The 26618-nt window shown below is 41.3% G+C and overlaps 1 protein-coding gene across 10 annotated transcripts in view; it reads right to left on the bottom strand.

The window, feature by feature from the left end:
• The window catches only part of RFX3 (regulatory factor X3), a 286010-nt gene that overhangs the window by 15709 nt on the left and 243683 nt on the right, over window positions 1–26618 (bottom strand). For all 10 annotated transcript variants that reach the window (XM_049632946.1, XM_049632974.1, XM_049633000.1 and 7 more), the window contains 2 exons: window positions 19189–19397; window positions 8274–8427 (listed from right to left, as the gene is read on the bottom strand). In XM_049632946.1, the coding sequence (XP_049488903.1) occupies window positions 8274–8427; window positions 19189–19397 (363 nt within the window). The remainder of the gene's footprint in view (window positions 1–8273; window positions 8428–19188; window positions 19398–26618) is intronic.

Genomic DNA, 26618 nt, shown 5'->3' with positions numbered 1-26618 from the left:
GTCGGACGCTTAAGTGACTAAGCTACCCAGATGCCCACTTTTGCAGAAATTATTAACCGGACATACAGTGGAGGCTGGCTGGGGCATACAAACATGTCCTCTTTGTGCCAAGTAGCCTGAGTCAGGTTTGAAGTGCTTCTAGTATCAAAACATCTGGCCTACACACTTGGAGAAAATCGCATTTACGAAAGTGTATTTTATACAGTGATGGTGAAAAGTCGAAAACGACTCCTGTGAATTGAGGCACTTGTGATCTCAAACGAGATCCGTTTCTTTATCGAAGGACCAGTAAGCACCCTCATCACCTGTTTGTGAGCAAAACTACCAGAAAGACAATGGCAAGGCCAGAGCCACCTGGACAGGGCAGGGGACAACAGAGTGTCGCAGTGGCCAGCAGAGGGAGCTGTCATGCCTAATCTGTGCCGCAGGATCTCCCACGTCTTGCTGGCTCTGCGGTCGGTCGGTTGGGGATCCCAGGCTCACTCTTTCCTAAGCAAAATAGCCCAGGGGTGGACTTTGCTGAAGAGAACAGGGTGCCGAGATTTCTTTCCTGATGTGTCCAATGACCATTTTAGTTCTTGAAGTACATGAAGAATTCTTGAACTATTTTATCTTCTTTTCCCACTTCTGAACGCTTTAAGGGAACTAATCTCTAGTTGAAAGCACTTATGAATGCCCGGCTTGGTACAGAGGGTCTCTGAAATGTTGACAGACACATCTTAGGGAGAAGGAGCACTTCTTGGTCTAGAAGTTTTTTTCTCCTGATAAAAGAATCCAGTAGGTAAATCATGAAATCGAGTGAGAAGTCCTACACATTGGCAATCTGTCTTTCCATCATTCTTTTGTACTTCCTTTTTTTTTTTTTTTTTTTAATGTTTATTTATTTCGAGAGACAGAGAGAGTGAGGGCAGGGGACGGGCAGAGAGAGCAGTGGGGAGGGAATCCCAAGCACTTTCCGGGCTCTATCTCACAAACCATGAGATCATGACTTGAGCCTAAACCAAGAGTCAGACGCTCAACTGACTGCACCATCCAAGAGCCCCTATACCTCCTTTGTTGAATGTCTTTTGAGCACCTATTGGAAGACTGTGTTTCGACCACAGTTAAAAGCGAAAGTCCATTCTTCGAAGAGCCTAAGAAAAGGGGTTACAGCCCAGAGCAAGCAGGAAGGAAATCAAGTCCAGGTTGCTAATGAGCAGGAGTCCCAAAGGAAAGGGCTGTGGCCCTGGGCGGCTGAGTCAACAGGTGCTTTTCGCACACTCAGAGAAAGGAAGGAACAGAACGACAAACCAGGAAAGAGGAGGAAGAATGGGAGAGCTTCTACAAAGCGAATTCTTAGGAAGGTGTAGAAGAAAGGCCTCCCGTGCCTCTGCTCCGGGAGGTCACTTTGATGATTTATTGTCAAGCTGTCAGAATCGTGCTCATGTAAAGGAGCACATTTACAGTAAAAGCAAACTCCAAATTCCAAAATGATGATTTTGACTTAGGTCCGGTCTGTGGGTGGGCGCAGAGGAGCTGAAGGGTGTAATTTATCGTTGCTGCTGTTTTCCAGCAGACTAAGCTTCCCAGTTACAATTTGCTTAGGCTAATATTCCAGTGAGTTTGCATATTCTAGACATCTACGAACAAACAGTAGGGAGGGAAAGGGTGGTGGGACCATCAGGGTGCATCCTGGAATGCAGAGAAGAAACCCTGGGACAAAACAATGAAAGCTTCCACACTAGGCATCTGGTGCGTGTGTGGCGGTGAATGTGTGCGTCTTTGGGGGAGCTGAACAGCACAGACGGAAGTAAGTTTGAATCCGTCTGCAAAAAAATTGTACGGTGAGATAATACAACCTCACGTGAACGGCACGGAGCCCACGTGTGGCGATTTGGAATGATACGGTCCTGCTTTCTGCTGCACGCTGGCCCTGCTTTGGGGAAACTTTCAACCTGTTTTCCCATCTTTTGCAAGGCTCTGGAGAATATTAAATAAGAATGTAAAACATTTAGCACAGTGATTATCATGAGGCAGTTCCTCTATTAATTAATTTTGAAAAAATTAGTACGTACGAATAAACTTTATTATAAAGAATAAGTGATATCACTTTCGACAAGTATTCATTACATTTTTTAAGCTCCTGCCGTTCCAAGATAGCTTTTTGCTGCAAATGATTGTAACTTGTGGTGCAATTCATTCATTTTAAAATATTCTAGAGCACATCTATTATTCCACAGGTACGTTTTCAGTGTATTCCCTAGTTGCACTGGAGTAAAGTCACTGAAATTTATCTTTCATTAGATTGATTTTGCCTTAAGAATCCATGCTTATTTATCACGATTATCCTTCTACCAAATGGAACTTTTTCACCCAACTTTCATCCTAAAAGCTTGCCTGTGGAATTATTATTGCTCTTCTCCAATTTTTACATTTTGAAGATTTTTTTCTCATCTACTTTGAGTACATCAACTTTGATAAATTCACATTTTTTCTTTGGATGGTATATTCTTAAGGGATCTTCCATTTTTTCCCCTAAAAATATTACTAAAGTATCATCTTTTTTTATGTTGACATTCATATCTGAATAAGTGAGGCATCTTTTGGCTTCTACTTTTTATTTCAAAAAATTGGTTATATGGGTGGCTTAGATGTAATATTAAGTAAGTATAATGAGATTACGACAAAGAGAATTGAAATATGTTTAATAAATTAAAGGTAACAACATTTACCACAGAAAATCATTTTATGAAGCAACCAAAATTTATAGATTCAGAGAATGTATTAATGGACTATGTCTATTTTGAGGAAAAAAAGCACACATACCATAAACTCCCAAATAGATTCCAAATAGTCATAAAATTCAAATAAAAGGATAGTTTTCCGCTCAGAGCTGCGCAGAAAGCCCTGAGTTTAAAAATTGTTTTATTTAACAGGTGTGCAAACAGCTGCAACTTGCTTATTTTGTTTTATTCCTGCTCCTAAAATTGCACCACTCCCAGAGAGTCTATGGGTATATTTATAATATTAAAGTTCAAAAAGGTATATAATTTTAGCAGTAAATAAGTTCTGTTTCCTTTTTACCACCCAGGCAAAAAATATAATCCTGAAGCTCTGAAATTGCACATGCTTTAAATAACTTACTAGTCAGCATTACTGTGGCAGCTGACTGACATTTAGAAGAAAACGTGTTGGGCTGTGATGCTCTATCTGTTTCCTCTGGGGGCGCCATTGCATGGTGGCCTGCACGGCAACCGAAATGGTAGTGTTAATGGGGATGCAAAAAACAGTAGTTTTGTACTCCCGTGTACCGTGCTTGTGTGTACAACGGGTATCGGTCTCTCCTGCCTGCTCAAAGCATGTAAACAATTGTTAATCCTCAAATGTACCTGTTGAATTCTCATTAATGAAGATACATTAACTGTCCCTAAGTTGCTTTCAAGGACAACCTCTCCCCCTTGCTTCTGGATCTAGCTGGCTGTCCGCCAAATAATGTGCGCGCAAGGCAAAAACCGACGGTCCGGCCAAGTTTGTGGCTACTTCCCAGGCTTCTTCTCGCTGACTTCCCAACTGTTCTTGCTCGCCCCACCCCCATTCGTGCAGCAGGCGACGAGCATGGTGGATTAACAGCAAGAACTTGGGGGCCAGACTGCTTGGTTTTGGAGCCTGATCTCACCACTTAGGGGTTGGGTGACCTTAGGCGAGCTACTTGACGGCTCTGTGTCTCATGTCATCATCTGTAAAACAGGTATAATAAGGGGCGCCTGGGTGGCTCGGTCGGTTAAGCGTCCGACTTCGGCTCAGGTCATGATCTCATGGTTCGTGGGTTTGAGCCCCGCGTCAGGCTCTGCGTTGACAGCTCAGAGCCTGGAGCCTGCTTGGGATTCTGTGTCCCCCTCTCTCTGCCCCTGCCCCCCCCCTCAAAAATAAACATTAAAAAAACTTTTTAAACAGGTATAATTAAGTTAATAGCCACAAAGCACTTAGAACAGGGCCCGGCACATAAGTAGTATGCACATCACTTGAAATTTTTGGGTTTCTTTCCTGATCCAATTCGACTTCTTGTTGACTGAATTTGATGGTATATATTGGGTCTTGCTGGTGTCTGACCTTCAGATTTTCCACGAAAGCTTCCCCTTGGCCATGCTCCCTTCCATTTCAGGTAGGACCTGTGTGCATGTCTCTGTGTGCCTGCGGTGGTCTCCACCCCTTACCCCCCAATTCTCACCAGCTTCACACAGTTATGAACTCTTTTTGCCCTTTAGATCTCACTTCAAACATCATTTCTGAAGGGCAGGGGGGAGCCTTCCCTGGCCCTCCCAGGCTAGATGAAGGCCTCATGCTTCAAGCATTCCTGTTTCTCTTTAATTTTGTAGCTCTACAGTTATGTGAATATTTAGTAAATATAAATTCAAAAACTAAAATGTAAGCTTCTTGAATGCGAGGTCAAAATCTCTTTTGTTCATCATTATAACCTAATCATTACAGCATTTGGTCTAGAGTAGGTATGTAAGAAATATCTGCTAAACAGAGGCACCTGGGCGGCTCAGTCAGTTAAGCATCCAACTTTGGCTCAGGTCATGATCTCACAGTTCATGGGTTCGAGCCCCACATTGGGCTCTGTGCTGACAGCTCAGAGCCTGGAGCCCGCTTCGGATTCTCCCACTCTCTCTGCCCCCGCCCCTCCCCGCTCATGCTCTGTCTCTTTCTCTCTCTAGAATAAATAAACATTAAAAAATTGCTTTTTATATAAAAAATATGTATTAAACAGATGAACAAATTAATTTCAGAGGTAAGTCTGAGAGTCAACATTGGTGAACAAGATTTGTCCAAGATTATACCACTATAAATGTCAGAACCATCAGGAGAATTCAGTTCTCTGGACTCAAAGTGCTCATTTTTTTCCAGGGCATTAAATCTTTGATTACACACATCATACAAAGAACCATGCAATTAGTGTGGTGTAGGTTCTAGAATGAAAAGTAAATGTATAGATCAGAGAGAACGGGGTGTCTAAGGTAGTCGGGGGGGGGGAGCTGGGCTCCCCTGAGGAACTGATATTTAAGACGTGACGTAGGACTTAGCATGAGCAAGGGGGAGTTGGGCAGAAGATTTCTGGTAGAAAGAACCATTGACACAGTGGGCCAATGATGAGAGAAGCTTGGTGAATAAGAACAGAGCAAAGACCACTGTGATTGCAACAAAAGGAATAGGAGGAGGGAGGTTGAGGTTAATCGGAGAGGCAGGGCCAGATCATGTACCACCTCGTGCACCAAGGAAAGAATTTTGTTCCTTACCTAACAGAAGAGAATACCGATGATGGGTTTTAAGTAGGGATAACACAACCACCTTGGCCCTTTCATAAGACAATACTGACTGTACTAGGGGAGGTTTGGGAAAGAACAGATTTAGTAACAGGGTGGACATAGGCGTCCAGACAGAAAGACATATAAAAGATGATGCCCAGGTGTCCAGCATGATCAACTGGGAGAATCGTGGTACCATTTACTGGGAAAGAGCCATTGGTAGACAGATCAAGAGTCTGATTTCATTAAGTATGTAATGAGCTCTCAATAAATAGTGAGAACTATTATTGGGTTTGTGGTTGCTGTTGTGACTGATGATTGAAAACCAATTGCTGCAATTGAGGGTAAGGGTGACTTTTATGGATTTCAGTGGATTTGGGCCCAAGGTGTTGCCCCCACAGGCACTTCTGGACTTGGTGTTTGAAAAGGGCAACCACCTAAGGGGCTAATGCAACTGAGCCTCAACATGCAGAAGCCCTTTTTATTTATTTTTTAACCTCCAATCTGATTTCTAGTGTAGGCACGGGATAACATGGGAGGGACACATGAGAAAACAGCATTTCCTTTTTCTTGAATTTCCTTCTCCTCCTTTCAAGAATCAAGAAATTTCAGAGACGCTAATACGACTATGATCTACGGGTCTATTATGGCCAACAGACGTTCTGAGTCCATCAGCGTTGTATGGGGAGAACAAACCTAGAAAACTACGCTTAATTGGCTTGGGCTGAATAATGGATGAGTAAAGACAGCTCAAAGGATTGTCCTATAAATCGGGTAAGGGAGAGAGTAGGCAAAGAAATCAAGAGGTGTGTGTATTAGATTGCGGATCTCACACAAGTGTCTTATACCATATTTTCTGATCTAGGTCTTTACTCATATTGTATCTTTACCTCATGGGGGAATCTGTCATATTCATCTACATTGTTTACGTATAGTAAAAAAAAAAAAAGAAAAAGAAAACAGAATGCCTATGGGGATGGTTAATTGGCAGCATTGACTACGTAAGACTGTTTTAACCCTGCTGAGCCAGCAACACCCACACAAGCCTGTGAGGGGGTTGCTCAGTCTTCACACTGTGTGACCGGCGCCCGCCCACTGCCCTTCTTCCCTCGAGATGTGACGGAAGCAAAGACCACACATCAGGATTAGTCACATGGTATTAATTAGAATCCCTGTTACCATTATCCCGACCATCTTAAAGAAGTCCCCGGAACATACAAGGTGGTTGGCAAACGTGTTAAACAGACCAAGAGGCATGTCTGTGTCCAAGGTGTTGGGCCCTGACTTGAGAAAATTTACGGTACTTAATCTACGCGCCAACTGGGCATTTGGCAACCAGGTATCTGTAAGACAACTACTGAAAAAGGCACTAGGGGAGGTCAAATCTAAGAAAAGGCCAGATGGTTTTGGTTCCATGAGGTCCCGCCTATCTCAGCGATTCTTGCTAAATCTCATACACATATATACATCGTTGGCATCATTAAAGCAAAAGCACCATTGAGCGTCTTACAAACACATAACACATCAGCGCACAGCGAGGGATTTTAAAGAGGGACAAAGGAATCTTTTCAAGAACATTCTGAATAAGTCTGACATGTATTTTATTTGTATTAGAGCACTTACAAAAGTCCTCGAGGTATTTTAATGTATTTTTAATTTATACCTTTATTATCCTATTTCTTAAGCTAGGAGAATGGTCTCATAATTATTTTGACTTTAAATTTAAACAAGCACATACACACAACTTTAAAAGGCACATGTCTTCTTTACTGCTTTGGGTAATTTGTAATATGCCCAAATTTGGTGCATAATCTAGGAACGTCGGAAGGACCCCCGATTCAGTACAACAAAATACACTGGTGCAGAATTACTGGAGGATTTGTATCTATTCCTCATCATATTAACCAATCCTTGTGTCAATTTACATCAGAGTATCAGCTTTTTGACGCTCGCTGAAAATAAGATATTTTTATTTTCTATCTAAAAATTCTGAAGATGGGGCGCCTGGGTGGCTCAGTCGGTTAGGCATCCGACTTCGGCTCAGGTCACGATCTCACGGTCCGTGAGTTCGAGCCCCGCGTCGGGCTCTGTGCTGACAGCTCAGAGCCTGGAGCCTGCTTCTGATTCTGTGTCTCCCTGTCTCTCTGACCCTCCCCCGTTCATGCTCTGTCTCTCTCTGTCTCAAAAATAGATAAACGTTAAAAAAAAAATTTAAAAATTCTGGAGTTACTCTTTTTTTCTTTCTATCTTTAGCAATTAGAAGCCGGGGTTCGAAAATCAGAGTCTGAGTATTTGAAACAGGTCTCCACCACGCATCAGCCACATAACCATTTCATCTGTGTCCTTAGCTTTCCACATCAACCTCAGAAACGCACTGTAAAATAGGATAACGTGGTACCTACCTCAAAAAGCTAAGTGTCCAATCCTCTGTCACCTATAAAGGTCTTCAAACTGTGCCTGACACACAGTAAGTATCCCCAAAATGTTAGCTATCCTCACCACCATCACTATTACTAGCCTTCTGAAATTGGATCATTTCTTCTGTTCCTGGGCACTTGGAGGAAGGGTCTACAAAATACATATTTAATTCTGCCCTCTGGGTTTGTAGCCCTGCGCCTTACCAGAAACATCAATATTTCTTATTTTCTGTTCAATGGAGGTTCAATCACTTATTTTCTGTTCAATCACTGTTCAGGCCGGTGATTCTCAAACTTTTCCTTTCCATAGACACCTTTACAACATATTGAAACAGCCCGCGAACTTTTCTCGTGATATAATTTATAATTTTAGAAATCTTTTCATTAAGAAAGTAAATATAAGAGGGATTTAAGGACCCCCCCCCCCTTCAATAACTCTACAGCCCCTCAGGATCTTCCTCCATGGTCAGAAATAATTGCTTTCATCAATAAATAATATATTTAAGTTAAAATGAAATTCAGTTTCTTTTCTCAAAGCCCCGTGAGTCACGGCTCTTGCGGCCTCTCTTACCTCGCCCATGACTGCAATGGGTGTTTCTCCTGTTGCCTGAGCAACACGATGCTCTACTAAGTAGAACATGTACTCGTCGTAGAGGAGACGGATCAGGTGGAAGGAGCCAAAGCTAGCAGCACTGCGTAAGGTTAAGTCCCGAATAACCATTGAGCTGTTTCAAGAGAGAAGACATATATGCAGCCAATGTTAGCGACCAGTTCAACCTACTTTTCTTCCCAGACGAAGTTAAGCGAGAGGGTCTAAGAGGCCGGTGTAGCACACAACCTGCCACGCAATAATTTCATTACTGAAAGCAGTTGGCTCAACCCTTCAACAGGCTGAGAGCGACGCCGGGGACAGGGGGGGGGGGGGGGGGGGGGCGCGGTCTCAGTTGGTTAAGCGACCGACTTCAGCTGAGGTCATGATCTCCTGGTCTGTGGTTCGAGCCCCACCTTGGGCTCTGTGCTGACAGCTCAGAGCCTGGAGCCTGCTTCTCCCTCTCTCTCTGCCCCTCCTTTGCCCGTGACTGTCTCTCAAAAATGAAAAAATGTTTAACAAAATTAAAAAAAAAGAATAAACAGGGTGGGAAAGAGGTAGCCCTTAGTGGGTTTCGTTAGATCCTTATCAGACCTAGACAGCTCATCACTGGGAAAAACCATTTCATTGTCACGGGCGAGCCTTCTGATTGCAGATGGATCAGAACTGAACAAAAAAGATTTTTGAAAGACTGACAACTCATCACCACCATAAGGAAAAGCAACTTTGAGGGAAGCCTTACTGACGGGCAAACAACACATCACCACCTCTCAGCGATAACAACTCTGGACGCACACTTGGGAAGAAATAGGTATCTGTGCCATACAAAGGTTGTGAAATATACTAAGTAATGCTTCCAGATGTGGCAATCTGGAACGGAGGTATGTACAGGGACCCCTGTGAATCCTGTCAGAAGGCAAATTTATTAAGTGATTTCAACTTCTGACTGATTTCCATTTAAATTATGGTGATTTTCCATTAGAAGTAAGTATAATACAGTTAATTAAGAAATGCATATGTTTGAAAAAAAGTGAACGTTTAATTTATAAAATATGATACCAAAATGTGAATATTAACACTAACAATATATTCTATTATAAATATATATTGTATATATAAATGTAAAAAATAAATATATCTACTTAGAAAGAGAGAGAGAGAGAGAGAGTGCACGTACAGGTGCACGAGCAGAGGAGCAGAGGGAGAGAGAGAGACAATCTCAGCTGGCTCTCCAAAGACCCTGGGATCATGAGCTGAGCTGAAATTAACAGTCAGATGCTTAACTGACTGAGCCACCTAGGTGCGTCTTCTCTATTATAATTAAAACAGAAAACAGTCCTAAACGATCCTGGCCTCACTGAAGATGTGTCAGTCTTGGAGCCTGTCCATGCACTTCAAACCTCCTTAATATTTCTATCTTAGAGTCAGCGGTGGCTGTGTGTGTGTGTGTCTGTGTATGTGTGTGTGTGTGTGTGCGTGCATGCGCGTGCGCACGTGTGTTTCTTATCACTTTCATTTTGTGGTCTTTTTTAGAGATTTTTGGCCCAGGAAAACTCAAACAGCCATTATATTCTCGGATAGATGGAATCTATAAATGAAATCTCATAAATGTACAGGCTGATATTCCTATGGCCTGTTTTGCAACGAAGAAATGTAAAATGTCAGGCAGATGGAAAAAGACTGTGCTTCTGTTTTCTGTTTCATTGTCAACTTTATTTATGTAGGGGCTATTAATATATCAAATTCTATACATTTAATTTGGCAAGTGGCAGATCACCAGGGTACATCTGAAACTCTAAGCCCTACATTCTGAATCTGGCTCTTCATTAATTCACTGCCAACTTCACACAAACCATTTCCCTGAGATTGGTTTTCTTCTTGGGTAAAAATAAAAGCCACATTTTTGGTCTTACCTAACTTATATGATTATTTCAAGGATGTGAAATAAACTTATGAATGAACAGATCACTACTTAAATAGAAGTGGTTACAATTATAATATACAGGAGAAGCTGAGTTTCTCAAACTCAGTTGGTTATAGCAGCAGGAACAGAAGGTTATTATATGATGATGGCAGGGGACCTCTTATTGGTGGATTTACTTATTAAAAAGAAAAGAAAAAGCAGGAATTTGGAGTGAGGCAGAGTCATGTTAACCAGTATGTGATTTTAAGTGTAAGCATGTCATTCAACATTTTAAGGTTCAAGGTTAGTCTGAGGGTCAAATGAAATAATGGATAGGAGATCTTCAGAGAACTACCCATTATGGGGCACCTGAGTGGCTCAATTAGTTAAGGATCCAACTTTGGCTCAGGTCATGATCTCACAATTAAAGGGTTCGACCCCTGCATCAGGCTCTGTGCTGACAGCTCGGAGCCTGGAGCCTGCTTCAGATTCTGTGTCTCCCTCTTTCTCTGCCAATCCCCTGCTCATGCTCTTTCTCTCTCTGTCTCTCACGCATAAACATTAAAAATTTAAAAAAAAGAAAACTCCATTACTAATTTCTCTGACATTGGTTGTAGCAACATTTTTCTAGGTATGTCTCCTAAAGCAAGGGAAACAAAAGCAAAAATAAACTATTGGGACTACGTGAAAATAAAAATTTTCTGCACAGTGAAGGAAATAATCAACAAAACCAGAAGACAACCTGAGGAATGGGAGAAGATATTTGCAAATGACGTATCTGATAGAGGGTTAGTATCCAAAATATATAAAGAACTTATATAATTCAACACACACACACACACACACACACACATACACACCCCAATCCAAAAACACACAGGCAGAAGACACAAGCAGACATTTCTCCAAAGAAATCCAGATAGCCAACAGAAACATGAAAAGATGCTCGATCTCACTCATCATCAGGGAAATGCAAATCAAAGCCACAATGAGATGTCACCTCACACCTGTCAGCATGGCTAAAACTAAAAAACACAAGACACAAGAAGTGCTGGTGAGGCTGTGGAGAAAAAGGAACCCTGGTGTGCTATTGGCAGAGATGCAAACTGGTGTAGCCACTGTGGAAACCAGTATGGAAGTTCCTCAAAGTTAAAAGCAGAACTATCTTATGATCCATTAGTTGCACTACTGGGTATTTACCCACATATATAGAAACACTAATTCAAAGGAATACATGCACCCCTCTGTTTATTGCAGCAACAATAACCAAATTACGCAAGCAGCTCAAATGTCCACTGAGAGGTGAATGGACAAAGAAGTGGTGTATATATTCAATGGAATATTACTCAGCCATAAAAAATAATGAAATCTTGCCATTTGCAACAGCATGGATGGGGCTAGAGTGTATAATGCTAAACAAAATAAGTCAGGGAAAGACAGATACTGTGTGATTTCACTCCTATGTGGAATTTAAGCCACAAATGAGCAAAGGAAAAAGAATGACAGACAAACCAAGAAAGACTCTTAACTACAGAGAACAAACTAATAGTTACCAGGGGGGAGGTGGGTGGGAGGACGGGTGAAATAGGGATGGGGATTAAGAGCACACTTATCATGCATGTTGAGCACTGAGGAACGTATAGAACTGTTGAATCACTATATTGTGCACCTGAAACTACCATCACACTGTGTGTTAATTATACTGGAATTGAAAAAAAAGGAAAACTACTCATTACCACAGTACTACATATATTAGTTAATAATACATTCATTGTCATAAACCGTAGTTCTAGTGAATAATTCCTTAGACTCAAATACCTTAGTGAATACCTTAAGTTTAGAACTCAGTAAGTGAGCTACTAAAAATAGATTAATTCTTTCATTCCTATGCCACAGATAAAAAATTATGTTTATAATTCTACGCACGCCTTTCCTAAAATTTAATGACACATAACCCATTTGTAAAAATAATAAATATAAACACAATACCTATTTGAAATTAAACATTTGTTCTCCTATGGAAAAATCTTAAAAGGCAGAGAAATCCCTCTACTTAAAAAAGCAAAAGCAAACACAACACAAAAGTAACAGTAAAATGTTGTATAACATTTTTACCTAAACGGATCCAAACTTGACCAGCTGGAGTAAATAATTTCGAATTGAAGCAGAATATTTGCTAATTGCATCTCTTGTTAAAGACAGAAAATATTCATAATATATCCCAGAGAAGACAAAAAGCTAACAAACATACAAAATTTCACTAACCTTACTCAAAATTACAAATTAAACACCACATGTCATCTATCGTACTGTAAGAGATGAAAAGGTCCAGTGCTGCCGAAAAAGATGGGAAAATAACTCGTTTACTGTTTTTGCGAGTATACATTCACAAAACTTTTGTGGTGAAGAGAAATTTGGCACTATGTCTCAAAACTAAAAAGGCAAAAAACCGTTGACTTACCAATTCCAATTCCATAAATTCACACAAATGAACAAAGATAATTTTAACTGTAGCAGTATTTATGCTGGTGAGAGACTAGGAGGGAACGAACACTAAATAGCCATTAGTTGATGGTGGTTAAATAAATGATGGTTCATTCATATATCAATTGTATGCAATCGTTTAAAGAAATGAGGGAGATTGGACATAAAGGTAGTAACATGGAAAAGTATGATATAATGATATAAAAGTATGATATAAACTATGATATAATGTCAAGTTAAAGAAGTAAAATGTGTGGGAGTCATTTTAATATAACAATTGTATATATGAACATGTATATATGATATAATTGTATCATAATGCCAAAAACCACCAAAATGCTTCAGAATGAGGGGAAAAGGTAATGTTTAAATAACACATGACACATACACATAATAATATTGAATATTGTGAGGACATTAAAAGTTATGTGTTTGAAGATGTTTAATGATGAGAAATGCTTAAGATATAATGTTAAATGAAAATGCTTAGGGAAAGATACAGATAATAAACCATGGTAAATAACTAGATTCCAATTTTATAGAACACTAAAAAAACCCAACAATTTACCAGTGGTTATTTCGGGGTATTGAAATTATGATGTAAGTTTATTCCTCATTATTTTTTCAAAGATTTTTTTTAAAAGTTTATCTGTTTGAGAGAGAGAGAGAGAGAGAGAGAGAGCGCACACCAGCAGGGGAGGGGCAGAGAGAAAGAGAGAGACAGAGAGAGAGAGAGAGAGAGAGAGAGAGAGAGAGAATCCCAAGCAGGCTCCATGCTGTCAGTACAGAGCCTGATGTGGGGCTCAAACTCACAAGCCACAAGATCATTGCAGGAGCTGAAACCAAGAGCCGGACGCTTAAATGACCGAGCCACCCACATGCCTCTTTAAAAAAAGATTTTAAGTAATCTCTACACCCAACGTGGGGCTCGAACTTACATCTCCTAGATCAAGAGTCGTTGGGTCTACTGAGTGAGTCAGCCAGGCACCTGTGCTTGTTATTTTTAGTATTTCAAATATTTTCTAAAGCGAGTGCATCTTGATTTCATTTTTTTAAAATGTTTATTTTTGAGAGAGAGAGAGTGCAAGTGGCAGAGGGGCAGAGAGGGAAGGGAAGAGAGAGAGGGGGGGAAATCTGAAGTAGGCTCCAGGCCCCAGGCTGTCAGCAGAGAGCCCGATGTGGGGCTCAAACTCACGAACTGCGAGATCATGACCTGAGCCGAAGCCAAACGCTTAACCGACTGAGCCGCCCAGGCGCCCCTTGATTTCATTTAAAAATGTTTATTTTCCCTCTCTTTCTGTTCCTCCCCTACTTGCACTCTGTCTCTCTCTCTCAAAAATAAATAAAGGTTAAAAAAAATTTTTTTTAATGTTTCTTTTATGGGGCGCCTGGGTGGCTCAGTTCGTTGGGCGTCTGGCTCTTGATTTCAGCTTGGGTCATGATCTCATGGTTTCTGGGTTCGAGCCCCATGTCGGGCTCCACACTGGCAGCTCAGGGCCTGCTTGGGATTCTCTCGGTCTGTCTCTGTCTCTGCCCCTCCCCTGCTCATGCTCTTTCTAGCTCTCAAAATGAATGAAATAAACTTTAAAAATGTTCATTTTAAAAGATGACTTTATAAATATAAAAAACCAACTCTGAGTTAGTTGAATGTCAATAAATCTTTGCAGGGATAAATATCACAGATAGAGAATGAATTATATATAATATATATTTCTAAGTTCAAATTTTAGGCCTTTATTCCCTTAAGATAGAAAAACCCTGAAATCATGTTAATGACTAAGGAAAATATTCACACTAAGTAGCTTTCTGATAATACTCTAATATGCAAAGTCCACTGATTTTTTCCAAGAGAATTTACCTCCATCCACTCAATAGATGTTTACTGCATTCCTACTCTGTGCCATGGTCTTATTCTAGAACCAGTTAGGCAAAATTTTGGTTTTAGCAGAACTCACCTTCTGCTAAGAGAAAACAGTTGAGGAAACCCAAGCAGATACAAAATATAAAGGTAGGTAAATCCTATGGACACAGTAGATCAGGGAAAAAACATAAATTGGGAAAAAAAAAAATCCTCTAAAAAAATACAGAATCATGGGGACGAGCATTTCAGTTAGGTTGTCAGTAAGACTCTTTCTGAAAAGGTGATATCACTGAGCAGAAAGTGGAATGAAGTGAGCCAAGCGAGAACATGTGAACTTTCCTGGCAGAAACGAGAACAAATGAAAAGACTCTGAGGCAGACCCGGGCTTGATGTGTTCAAAGAACAGCCAGGAGGCTAGTGTGGCTGGAAGAAAGTCAGCAAAGAGAGAACATACAATGGGTCTGGGGTCACTACCTCCTGGTCCGTGTCGGGTCTCCAGGACAGAGCCTTGGATTTTATTCGGAGTATTTTGTAAATCTTGCACAGTTAGGCAGTCACCTTATTTCAGCATAAAATACACATATAATCCTGAAATCTGGTGGAAAATTAAAACCAATCCGCTGACCTTCAGTTATAATACCTAGTGATTTTTAGAAAATGCTGATAAGCATGAAATTATTTAAAAAAAATTTTTTTTAACGTTTATTTATTTTTGAGACAGAGAGAGACAGAGCATGAACGGGGGAGGGTCAGAGAGAGAGGGGGACACAGAATCAGAAGCAGGCTCCAGGCTCTGAGCTGTCAGCACAGAGCCCGACACGGGGCTCGAACTCAAGGACCGAGAGATCATGACCTGAGCCGAAGTCGGATGCTTAACCGACTGAGCCACCCAGGCGCCCCAATAAGCATGAAATTATTGTCCCATGTTTAGAAAAGAATCAGTTGAATCATGTTATCGATGCTACTTTAGTATCCCCTCTATGTTGGGCCTTTGCCCTACAGGCCAAGTATTAAATGACACATTTAACAGTTTAGTTGGAAACTTTTTGTCTGACTCGGACTTCTGTAAGATATGTTGCAAAAACTGACTAAGTGAATTCCATGTTGCTAAGTTACCATGAATTCAACTTCTTGTACACTCAGACTTATCGAGTTAATTATTTTGTCATGGATGAGAGACTTATGGTCTGGGCGCTGAAACACAGACCCTAACAAGTGATCCTCTTTGTGTATTGGGGGAGGTATCACACGCTTCCTCAGAAGAAAAGGGAGAACATCCCTCCTGTGACCCCCATGCAAACTCTCTTTTAAAACAGTGCTTACAGTTGATTCCGAAAGAATATTACTTTTTGGAAGATTTAGAAATTGTCCAGTTGTAAGCAAACTACATTCCCTGTCCCCCCTTTCGAGTCACCGTATCAGAGCTATAAATTTTGTTCTTTAAAAATGGGATATTTGGATGACTCTCAGGGTAGCTCTGAGGAATGTTCTGTTCTGTTAACCACAAAACACACAAGCTGAGAAATGGCCCACATAACTTCTCCATTTCTGCCCAGGAGAGGTGGTAATATTTTTTTCCCGCCTCCTGGGGAGCCAACAGTAGTCCTTCCAAGCCAGGTTAGCAAGGAGAGACCCCCATTTGGAGCAGAGGGTGTCTGTACCTGCTGCCGTCACAGCTCTCTGCCAGCCCATTTCCCCATTTGTATGCATGTAAATAGATACAGAGACCTTGAGAAATTATCAGATTAACTGACTTCAGAACACCAAGGGTCTGTGTGTGTGACTGCCAAACTCTTATTACAAGGCCAAAACTGTGAAGAAGAAAAAAAAAAAAAACCTCTATAATTCCGCTTCTCTGATAGTTTGTGAATGCAGTTTTCATTACTCAGTATGTTATTACGCCCCGCTAAAAAACAGTTCAGATTTAAGGGCTCTTCGTTTCTAAGCTGTGGACTTTGCCTATAAGCAGGAGGTATGCATCTGTCTGAATATGCCTTTCCTTCTGTGGTCCTGAACTCTACGCCTTTGAGTCTTTTTGAAATGAAAATAATACCCATAATAGTGTCTAATAATAACAAGCCAATTATCCCCAACTCAGGGAGGACAGAGGGCAGACAAGTGATGGTCTACTGGGTTTGTATTTCTGCAGAGAACAAGAAATACAAGTAAGTAATTTTCTCTCCTTTCAAGATACTTGCAACGGATCTCTGTGGAGACGAAGGCTCCAGGGGTATATTTCTAAAACGATATCAACTAAATATAGAAAAAAAAAAACCCACAGGAAGGAGTAAGTGCAAGTCTGACATAACAACATAAGAAAGCAGTTAGGAAGGAAAAAAAACACCTTGCTTTTTTCTGATCTAGAGAATGCACCCAGCTTTTGGCCATATAGGTTTTAGAATAACTGGCTTGTATAACTGGTTTCATCCATCATTCATGAAATACATATACCATCTGTATGACTTTCTGAGAAGAAAATGTTTGAATAAAAAAAGTCAAGTCACAAGCAAATGGGAAAATACCTGAAGCCTTCTTAAGAAATGTTCTCAAATTAAAATTTGGAATTCTACTATTACTATGACTATTGCTGTATCTTCTTGGAGACACTGTGACAATGCTTTCCAAATCTTCTCCACGTAGCGGGGCAAACTTCAACAGTCCTCATCAACATTTTTCTCATTCACACCCAGATCTAAGCTAACACTGGTTTTACTGCACCGTGCCAGGGGGTCACGGAGTCAGGCAACATCTTAATAAAGCGCTTCTCAAATCACATGGGTTAAAGGTATTATTAAATGTAGGAGGCACCGAGCTGTGGAATTACGCCATTCCAAAAACAAGACAACAATAATAGAAAACCGGCAGGCTTCCTTTTACTGAGTTGGACCCTGGGCTAAACATGAGACCATTTTCAGGGTGTAAGAGTAAGCTAACTTGTAATTAAGCATCTATAAAGGATCTATGGTACTACTTGAGCTTAAGAAGTAAGAATTGGATGAAATCAAGTAAAATCAGCTGAAAGAAAGAAATCGCTTCCAGTAAGAGCCGAAGCAGCTGCCGACATAATTCAAAGATGCCTGGCATCTTCATGAAGGGGGTCACAACGAGAGGGTGTGGGCTTCCGGGTTAACAGGTATACCAGTTCCTAAACTCTGTTGCTTATTTATACACCTTCTCCCTGCAAAGCTAGCTCTGGACTCACCCCTGGACTCACTCATCACCATGATGACCCCAGTGTGCCCGCAGCCAGTCTGGTATGTCCTGTGGTCACGACTTTCTGACACAGACATGGGAGGACAGAATCTAAATCAGGAACCACCTAAACCTCAAGGTAGATATGGCCGTCACGCCCGAGGCAGCGGGGGCTTCTCCATCCAGAGAAGCAAAAAACCCACTAAACTCCTACCAGTAGAAAAAAAATCCCAGGGTCAGAACTATAACTTAACTAATTCATGTTATGAAATGCAAGTCTATCCCTCCATTCATCCCTGTGTTTCTGGTGTATAAGCCTATGTACAAGGCTCTGCTTTTAGCCCTTGCAGGAGACACATGGTCAACGACTCATCCCAACATTTGATGTCATACATCATGTAATCCGAAGGGCTTTCTCTTCCGGGGTTCCAGGTTGATAAAACCATACGTTTATATCTATATTATTTTGGCCATTAAGTGACTCGTATTGTACTTAGCGTCTACTAGATTATTGGTTCCTAAACCGGCTATGCATCAGAATCACCAAGAGGAAGATTTCTGAAGGCATTTTCGCATCACCTCTATCCCTAATCACTATTACCCACCCGCCCAGATTTTGATTCATTCAGGAGGGTTTGGGGAGGTACCTACGATTTTTGTTTATTTTACACTAATGCTAACACGCAGCCAGGTTTGAAAACAGTTGTACCTGATAAAATTAAGAAATTAACTAGATGGATGTGAGCATACATCACAATCACCTAAATGACTTTTTTAAAAGCACAGAACAAACTGAGGGTTGGTGGGGCGCTGGGGGGGGAAAGCGGGTGATGGGCACAGAGGAGGGCACTTGTTGGGATGAGCACTGGGTGTTGTATGGAAGCCAATTTGACAATAAATTATGTTACGAAAAAATAAAAGCACAGATTGTTGCTCCCCATCTGATTGGCTCTGCCGTCTCTGATCCTAACGGTTTGGGGGGCGGGGCCTGAGAATTCACTTTTCGAATACGTCTCCTGATGCTCCTGGTCTAGGGACCACAGCTTGCAAATCACCTCACTAGAGAATCAAGCGAGTGGTGTTAAGTGTTCCGGAAAGAAGCCCAAATAATGCCTGTCTGCAGCAGAGAGGACGACACCGGCCCTTTTCTGTCGCTGCACATGGCAGCTATGAGACGTCCCCAGCTGAGAACTCCAGGGCTGGGAGCAAGAGGTTTCCTCCTCCTAACAGATTATTCCCATAAAGCTCCTGGAGCGATCCCATGATGCTGGCATCACCGGGGGTGGGCGGAGGGTAATCACCATGGGGAGTCTGCACCCCAAGCCGTCACTCGTGTCTTGTCTGTTGTCTGAGAAGCAGGTACACGCACACACGCGCACACACACACACACGCGCGCGCGCACGTGCGTATCCGCAGTGCGTGAAGAATAAAGCTTGGGGGAAAGTGAGCACGATACCTGTAGAAAGACCATTTTAGCAGGAACTGCCTGGCAGCTTTAGGGAAACTGGGCCTCCCCTCGTAGGGCTTCAGCGCCTGCATCATCACGTTGTCCAGCCACGCGGCCCACTGCTCCAGGGTGCTCTGCTGCTGGAGGGTCATCTTGAAGTCCGTCTCCAGTCTCTGAACCATGCTGTCGTCACACTGGCACACCCAGGAGGCCTGCTCCTGGGACGGTACACAGAAAGCAGAGGAAAAGTTCAGCCCCACACCTTTTCCTCCAACGGCAGCCCGCAAACTGGGGGCACGGCGGGAAATTAGCATGAAGGCTTCAAGCCACCGAAGGAACTGGGAAGGTGAACAACCACTTGTCAGCTGTCAAGGAAATGAACACCGCCTGGGTGCACGAAACAGCATGACTTGGGTTTTTCCACGTCAGCTGGTCTGCGTGAAGGATCAAAATACGCGATCTCCGGGGGCGCCTGTCGGGCTCAGTCAGTTACCCCTGACTCTTCATCTAGGCTCAGGTCACGATCTCACAGTACGTGGGATCGAACCGAACCCCGCATCGGGCTCTGCGCTGATGGTGCGGAGCCTGTTTGGGATTCTCCCTCTGTCCCTTTCCCAGCTCACTTTCTTTCTCTCAAAATAAATAAACATTAAAATGGTGTGGAGCCTGCTTGGGATGCTCTCTCTTCCTCTCTCTCTGCCCCTTCCCAGCTCGCTTTCTCTCTCTCAAAATAAATACACATTAAAAAAATTAAAAATAAAAATAAAATACATAATCACCCACGAAAAAGAGAATCTGAGCCAACAGTCTGCAGTCTTTCCTTCTATTGTTTTTATACTGCCTTCAAAAGTTCTCTCTTCCTCACCGCCACCGCCCCCCCCCCCCCGCCCAGCCCCCACAACCCAATCAGATAAAACTTTAAAGTCAATCCATTCGAACATCCAATGGAAAAAAGACAGTCTCTTTAACAAATGGTGCTGGGAGAACTGGACAGCAACATGCAGAAGGTTGAAACTAGACCACTTTCTCACACCATTCACAAAAATAAACTCAAAATGGATAAAGGACCTGAATGTGAGACAGGAAACCATCAAAACCTTAGAGGAGAAAGCAGGAAAAGACCTCTCTGACCTCAGCCGTAGCAATCTCTTACTTGACACATCCCCAAAGGCAAGGGAATTAAAAGCAAAAGTGAATTACTGGGACCTTATGAAGATAAAAAACTTCTGTACAGCAAAGGAAACAACCAACAAAATTAAAAGGCAACCAACGGAATGGGAAAAGATATTTGCAAATGACATATCGGACAAAGGGCTAGTATCCAAAATCTATAAAGAGCTCACCAAACTCCACACCCGAAAAACAAATAACCCAGTGAAGAAATGGGCAGAAAACATGAATAGACACTTCTCTAAAGAAGACATCCGGATGGCCAACAGGCGCATGAAAAGATGTTCAACGTCGCTCCTCATCAGGGAAATACAAATCAAAACCACACTCAGATATCACCTCACGCCAGTCAGAGTGGCCAAAATGAACAAATCAGGAGACTATAGATGCTGGAGAGGATGTGGAGAAACGGGAACCCTCTTGCACTGTTGGTGGGAATGCAAACTGGTGCAGCCGCTCTGGAAAGCAGTGTGGAGGTTCCTCAGAAAATTAAAAATAGACCTACCCTACGACCCAGCAATAGCACTGCTAGGAATTTATCCAAGGGATACAGGAGTACTGATGCATAGGGCACCTGTACCCCAATGTTTAGAGCAGCACTCTCAACAATAGCCAAATTATGGAAAGAGCCTAAATGTCCATCAACTGATGAGTGGATAAAGAAATTGTGGTTTATATACACAATGGAATACTACGTGGCAATGAGAAAGAATGAAATATGGCCTTTTGTAGCAACGTGGATGGAACTGGAGAGTGTGATGCTAAGTGAAATAAGCCATACAGAGAAAGACAGATACCATATGGTTTTACTCTTATGTGGATCCTGAGAAACGTAACAGAAACCCATGGGGGAGGGGAAGAAAAAAAAAAAAAAAAGAGGTTAGAGTGGGAGAGAGCCAAAGCATAAGAGACTGTTAAAAACTGAGAACAAACTGAGGGTTGATGGGGGGTGGGAGGGAGGGGAGGGTGGGGGATGGGTATTGAGGAGGGCACCTTTTGGGATGAGCACTGGGTGTTGTATGGAAACCAATTTGACAGTAAATTTCATATATTAAAAAAAAAAATAAAGTCAATCCATTCGAGAAGATTTAGGGTAAGTCGGGCGGATGAACTCAATGGTACTGGGTGGAAACACATGCTGTATGAGGTTTAGGCTTTGGGAACCACACAACTGAGATACAAGAGTAGCAAAAACAAAACTAGTTTTGAGAAAATGTAGACATCTACCTGCCAAGGATTTCGATTACTACTGTTTTCCTTCTGGCTCTGACTGGGAAGTTTCATGGTTGGTAACAGCTGTGGGAACAAGAACTTTTAAAGCTACATTTCAGTAGTTGCTCTAAGTTTTAGGACGTTTCCAGGGCTATACTGTATTTTAACATTAAAAAGTATATACTCTCAATGTCGAAATATAATCATTTGGTAATATAACGTTTGGCGGAGAATCAGAGGACGTGGATCTTAATACAGGGCGCAAATCAACTAAACTGACCTCAAGTAACCCACGTAATCTATGTGGGCCTCGTGTTCCAGGCATATAATAGAGAAATGAAATGTGACAGGAACTTTTAAGCCGGGTTCACTGAATGCAGATAATGTTTTCGAGATAAGCTCCCATGGAGGGGTGTCTGTGAAGGTCCTAATTCTACACCTAAAACATTGTGATTATGTGTGTATTTTTCTGCAAAGGGTGTTTATAGCTTCCATTCTCCGAGCTCTCAGAGGACAAGTTCATTCGCATAGATAGTTTCGGCTGAATAAACCCCTAATCTTCATTCTCTGGTTCCAGCGTCTCTTCTGATCGTATAGACATTACCTATTCAAGAGACATTTCAACCGGGAGGCATTTCAAATACAAAATGCCCAAACTGAATTTATTTTATTTCCCCAGGGAGACCTCCAGTTTCTTCTAAATTCTCAACAGATGACACTATCCCCTATCCTTCTCTTACCTAATTATTAGCCATAAAGTCTTTCAGAATTACCTCCTAAGTATCACTTTCAAATGCTTTAAGTACACTAAAATAGAATTATAGAAAAACCTGAAAATACAAACAAGCACAAAGGAAAAAAATATTAACGGTATCTAAGATGTCAACGCTAAGAGCTAACTAAAACATGCTGATGTGTAAACCTTTCAAACTTTGCACATATGATATGTGCTGATGCATATATACATACTTAGGGTAAAAAAAGGATCCTATTATACATTCTAGTAGAGATCCTGCTTAGTTTCACTTAACCTCCATATGATAACTGAATTTCCATGTAGGCAAATGTAGAGCTATATTTATTGTTGAACGACTGAATTTGCTGTAAGGCATGAATATGCCATTATTTACAGAACCAAGTCCATCGGTTCCAGTTTTTTACTATTAGGAAGAACGATGGAACCATCTCTCTTGAAACTATTACCTTTGCAAATTCTGCACTTACTCCTTTATGATAGAATTACATAAGAACAGCTAAGCTCCTTCAACACACCCTGTCAAATGACTCGGAAATTTTATATCAAGAGTCTTGGAGAGTACCCAGGGAAGAATTTAGGCATCAAGGAAAGGACTGGGAAGTTTGTTTTTGTTCTTTGCATTAATGTCCAAGCACTTTAAAAATTGTGGTGAAAAACACAGAACATAACACATATCATCTTACCCATTTTTTAAGAGTGCAGTCTAGGAGTGTCAACCATCTGCTTTTTATTATGCAATCGATCTGCAGAACTTTTTCATCTTGCAAAACTGAAACTCTATACTCACTGTAGGAGGGGGTGTTTTCTGTTTGTTTGTGCCCTGAGAATAGGGGAGGATATCGCACTGGTATCTTTGGAGGAATTTCATTTCATTTCTTACCATAAATTCAAGCTCACTATCTACTTGGAAGTTAGCTGTAAGAAAAGACAGGATGATGGGGAACTGAAACCTAACTCAGACAAATAAAACCACAGGACATTGTCTGGCTTTTCAAATGACATTATACGCCATTTTACTACTCTGGAGATTGAAAACATACTGATAACAGAGTATGCTGTAAATATTCCCTTGTGAAACAATCTGGACATTTCAACTCTGTAAACGGCCAAAGCTAAGGGTGACCATTAGAGGTGTTCTCAACTTACAAATAAATTATATCCAAAATGATGAGGAGTCGGTAGCTTCACAATCAGAATGTCTTTTAAATAAACAACCACAAGCGTATGCGATGATGCCGCATCAGGTCGACCTACCAAACCTACTTGCCCGTAATGCAGATGGAAAACTTACACATAAAAATGGCGCCATTGTAATGCTATCGATTCAATGAAACGGAAAATCAATAATGTGGCAGTAGAAAACTCATCTTGAACGCATGAGGAAAAGAAGATTTAATTAGGCGGGAATGCAACGGTGATGAAGATTTATGGATATCCTGAAGGAAACCTGTGAGAACTTTCGAGCTCTTCAGAGCATTATGATATTTACACTGAACTGTAACCTCATTGTTTTACATTAAAGTCTCCTTGATGCAACAGCCATCACCCCCACAGGCGTCCATGCTACTGAGGTCAATCTTGGAGGGGCAGGGACAACTTCCAGGTGAACAGGAGAGGGTGATAAGATCGGAATGAGAAACGGAAGAAGAAGGAGAACTCCAGGGGACTCTAGGAAAACCCAGCAAACCTCCAAACAGAAAAGGAAAGCCAGAAGGGAGTAGAGACGGAATGTAGCACCCTAAGAAGGAGATAACTGATTAAAACGAGGGTGCGAAGTAAGGTGTAGGGGGACATGAAGGGCATGCCACTGTTGTTCCTGGTCCCCCGAGGAAAGGAAAGAGGATAGAGGGTAGAGGGTAGAGCATACACGTCCCAGCACTAATAACTGTCACGCAGACCCGGGAAAACTTGGGAGCTGAAAGCAGAGGAAGGGAAAAACGTAGCCTCAATTGGTGGGCAGAGGATGAGAAGAGAGGAGGTATAACCCACCATGTATATGCAAAGACAGTCTCAAGGTTGGCAGTTATAACCCAGAAGAACTCACTTGCATAAATACTTCATAGGGTTACAGATGCACAAATATTACAGAAAACCCTTCTCAGCTGTTTATTATTGGGAAGTATTCTTTTTTTTTTTTTAATGATATGTAAAAAGCATGTTATTTTACTTATTTTCCCTTTAAATTTATTTATTTAAACTCAAGTTAGTTAACATACAGGGTAGTCTTGACTTTGGGGGTAGAACCCAGGGATTCTCATCAATTACATAGGACACTCAGGGTTCATCCCAACAAGGGCCCTCCTTAATGCCCGTCACCTATTTAACCCATCCCCCCACTCACCTCCCCTCCAGCACCCCTCAGTTTGTTCTCTGTATTTAAGAGTCTCTTATGGTTTGTCTCCCTCCCTGTTTTTATCTTATTTTTCCTGGGGAATCATTCTTAAATATATTTTCTGCTATTGAACTTACATTACTTTTTGAAACTACAAGTTACCTTATTACTTCAACTTTTTTTAAAGATACTTTTTAAAGTATCTTTTCTGAATGAAGATTTGAAAGAAACATTGTAGGATAAATTTTAAGGGAATATGAACTTATTCTCATGAAAATCAGTTGATGTAAATTTCAATGAACTATGTAAAGTCAATGGCTTTGCAAACCTGAGACAGTTTGCTCTTATGAACGTTTTATGTTTGCATGTGTGCATTTATATGTGTTCATACATAGATATATAGAAAGATACATCTTAAAAAATATTTTCCCCATAACTAGGAGTTTGAGCTCAATCCATGAAAGTCAGAATGAACTTAACTAATTACTATGCCTTAGAATGAATCAAGCCCAAATACTACTTTTTGATACATTTAAGTAACGAAAATAGACCAGAACTATGGATTAAAATTTCTAAGAAATGGGAGTCATTAATGGTTTCTTTTTAAGCCAAAGTATTTTTTGTAAATTTATCTATTTATTCTGGGGTGGGGCGGGGGGGAGGGCAGACAAAGAATCCAAAGGCTGATGCGGGGCTCAAAATCCCTAACCATGAGATCATGAGCTGAAATGAAGAGTTGGATGCTTAACCGACTGAGCCACCCAGGTACCAGGTACCAGGGTGCCACCAGCACCCCAAGGTATTGATTTTTTTTTTAAGTTTTATCGAGATATAACTCATGTATCATATAATTCACTTGTGTACAGTATAGCATTCAATGGCTTCCCGTAGTACATTCACAGAACTGTGTACCCGTCACAATTTTAAGACGTTTTCATTTCCCCCAAGAGAAACCCCACACTCCTTGTGTCCTATGTCACCCTTCAATTCCCGGTCCCCCAAATCCAGGCAGTCATGGATCTTTCTGTCTCTTACAGATTTGTCTATTCTGCACATTCCATATAAATGGAATCATCCACTACGTGGTCCTTTGTGTCTGGATTCTTTCCCTTAGCATCATATTTCCAAGGTTCATTCACACTGTAGCAGCCGTCAGAACTTCATTTCTTATTATTGCTAATGATATTCCATTGGGTGGATATGCCCCACTTTGTTTACACTCTCAGGAGTAAACAGGCAGTGGGTTGTTGCCACTTTTATGCAGCAAACGTGAATAAAGCTGCCACAGAATGTCCACAGACAAGTTTTATGTGGACACAATTTAATTTCTCTCCGTAGGTACCTATGGGTGAAGTTGCTAAGTCATCTGGTAAAACTCCATGTTTAACCTTTTGAGAAATTGCCAGACCGTTTTCCAAAGGGGCTCATCGTACGTTCTAATCAGTAGTGCGTGAGGGCTCCGATTTTTCACCATGACCACAGAAGCGTGCCCTTCGTCTTGCCCTCCATCTGACTTCTCGCACTATTTGTTTTCATTGGTAATCTCTTTCCTAGGGTAGCATAGTCCACCCTTAACTCCCTTCATTCTTTTTGTGATTACCGGTCTCATGATAGCCATTTTAGCGTGTGGGAAATAGTATCTCCTGTGGTTTTGACTTGCATTTCTGTGGTGGCTAATTACGTTAAGTATCGTTTCAGGTCCTTGTTGGCCATTGGTATATCTTCTTTGGAGAAATGGCTATGGAGGTCACCACCCATTTTCTACCTGGGCCATCTTTTTATTATTGGGTTGTAATAGCTCTTTACATATTCCAGATACAATTTTTTTTTATCAGATATACAATTTGTAAAAATCTTCTCAATTCTTTTTTCAAATGTATGTATGTATGTAGGTATGTAGGTATTTCTATGTAATAATGATTTCAGGAGTAGAAAATTTCATCAATTCTTATCAGTTGTTGTTTCACT

The sequence above is a fragment of the Panthera uncia genome, chromosome D4 (assembly GCF_023721935.1).
Source record: "Panthera uncia isolate 11264 chromosome D4, Puncia_PCG_1.0, whole genome shotgun sequence".
Classification (NCBI taxonomy): Eukaryota; Metazoa; Chordata; class Mammalia; order Carnivora; family Felidae; genus Panthera; species Panthera uncia.
Note: the sequence above shows the minus strand (reverse complement) of the source record. Positions and strands in the feature narration are given on the sequence as shown.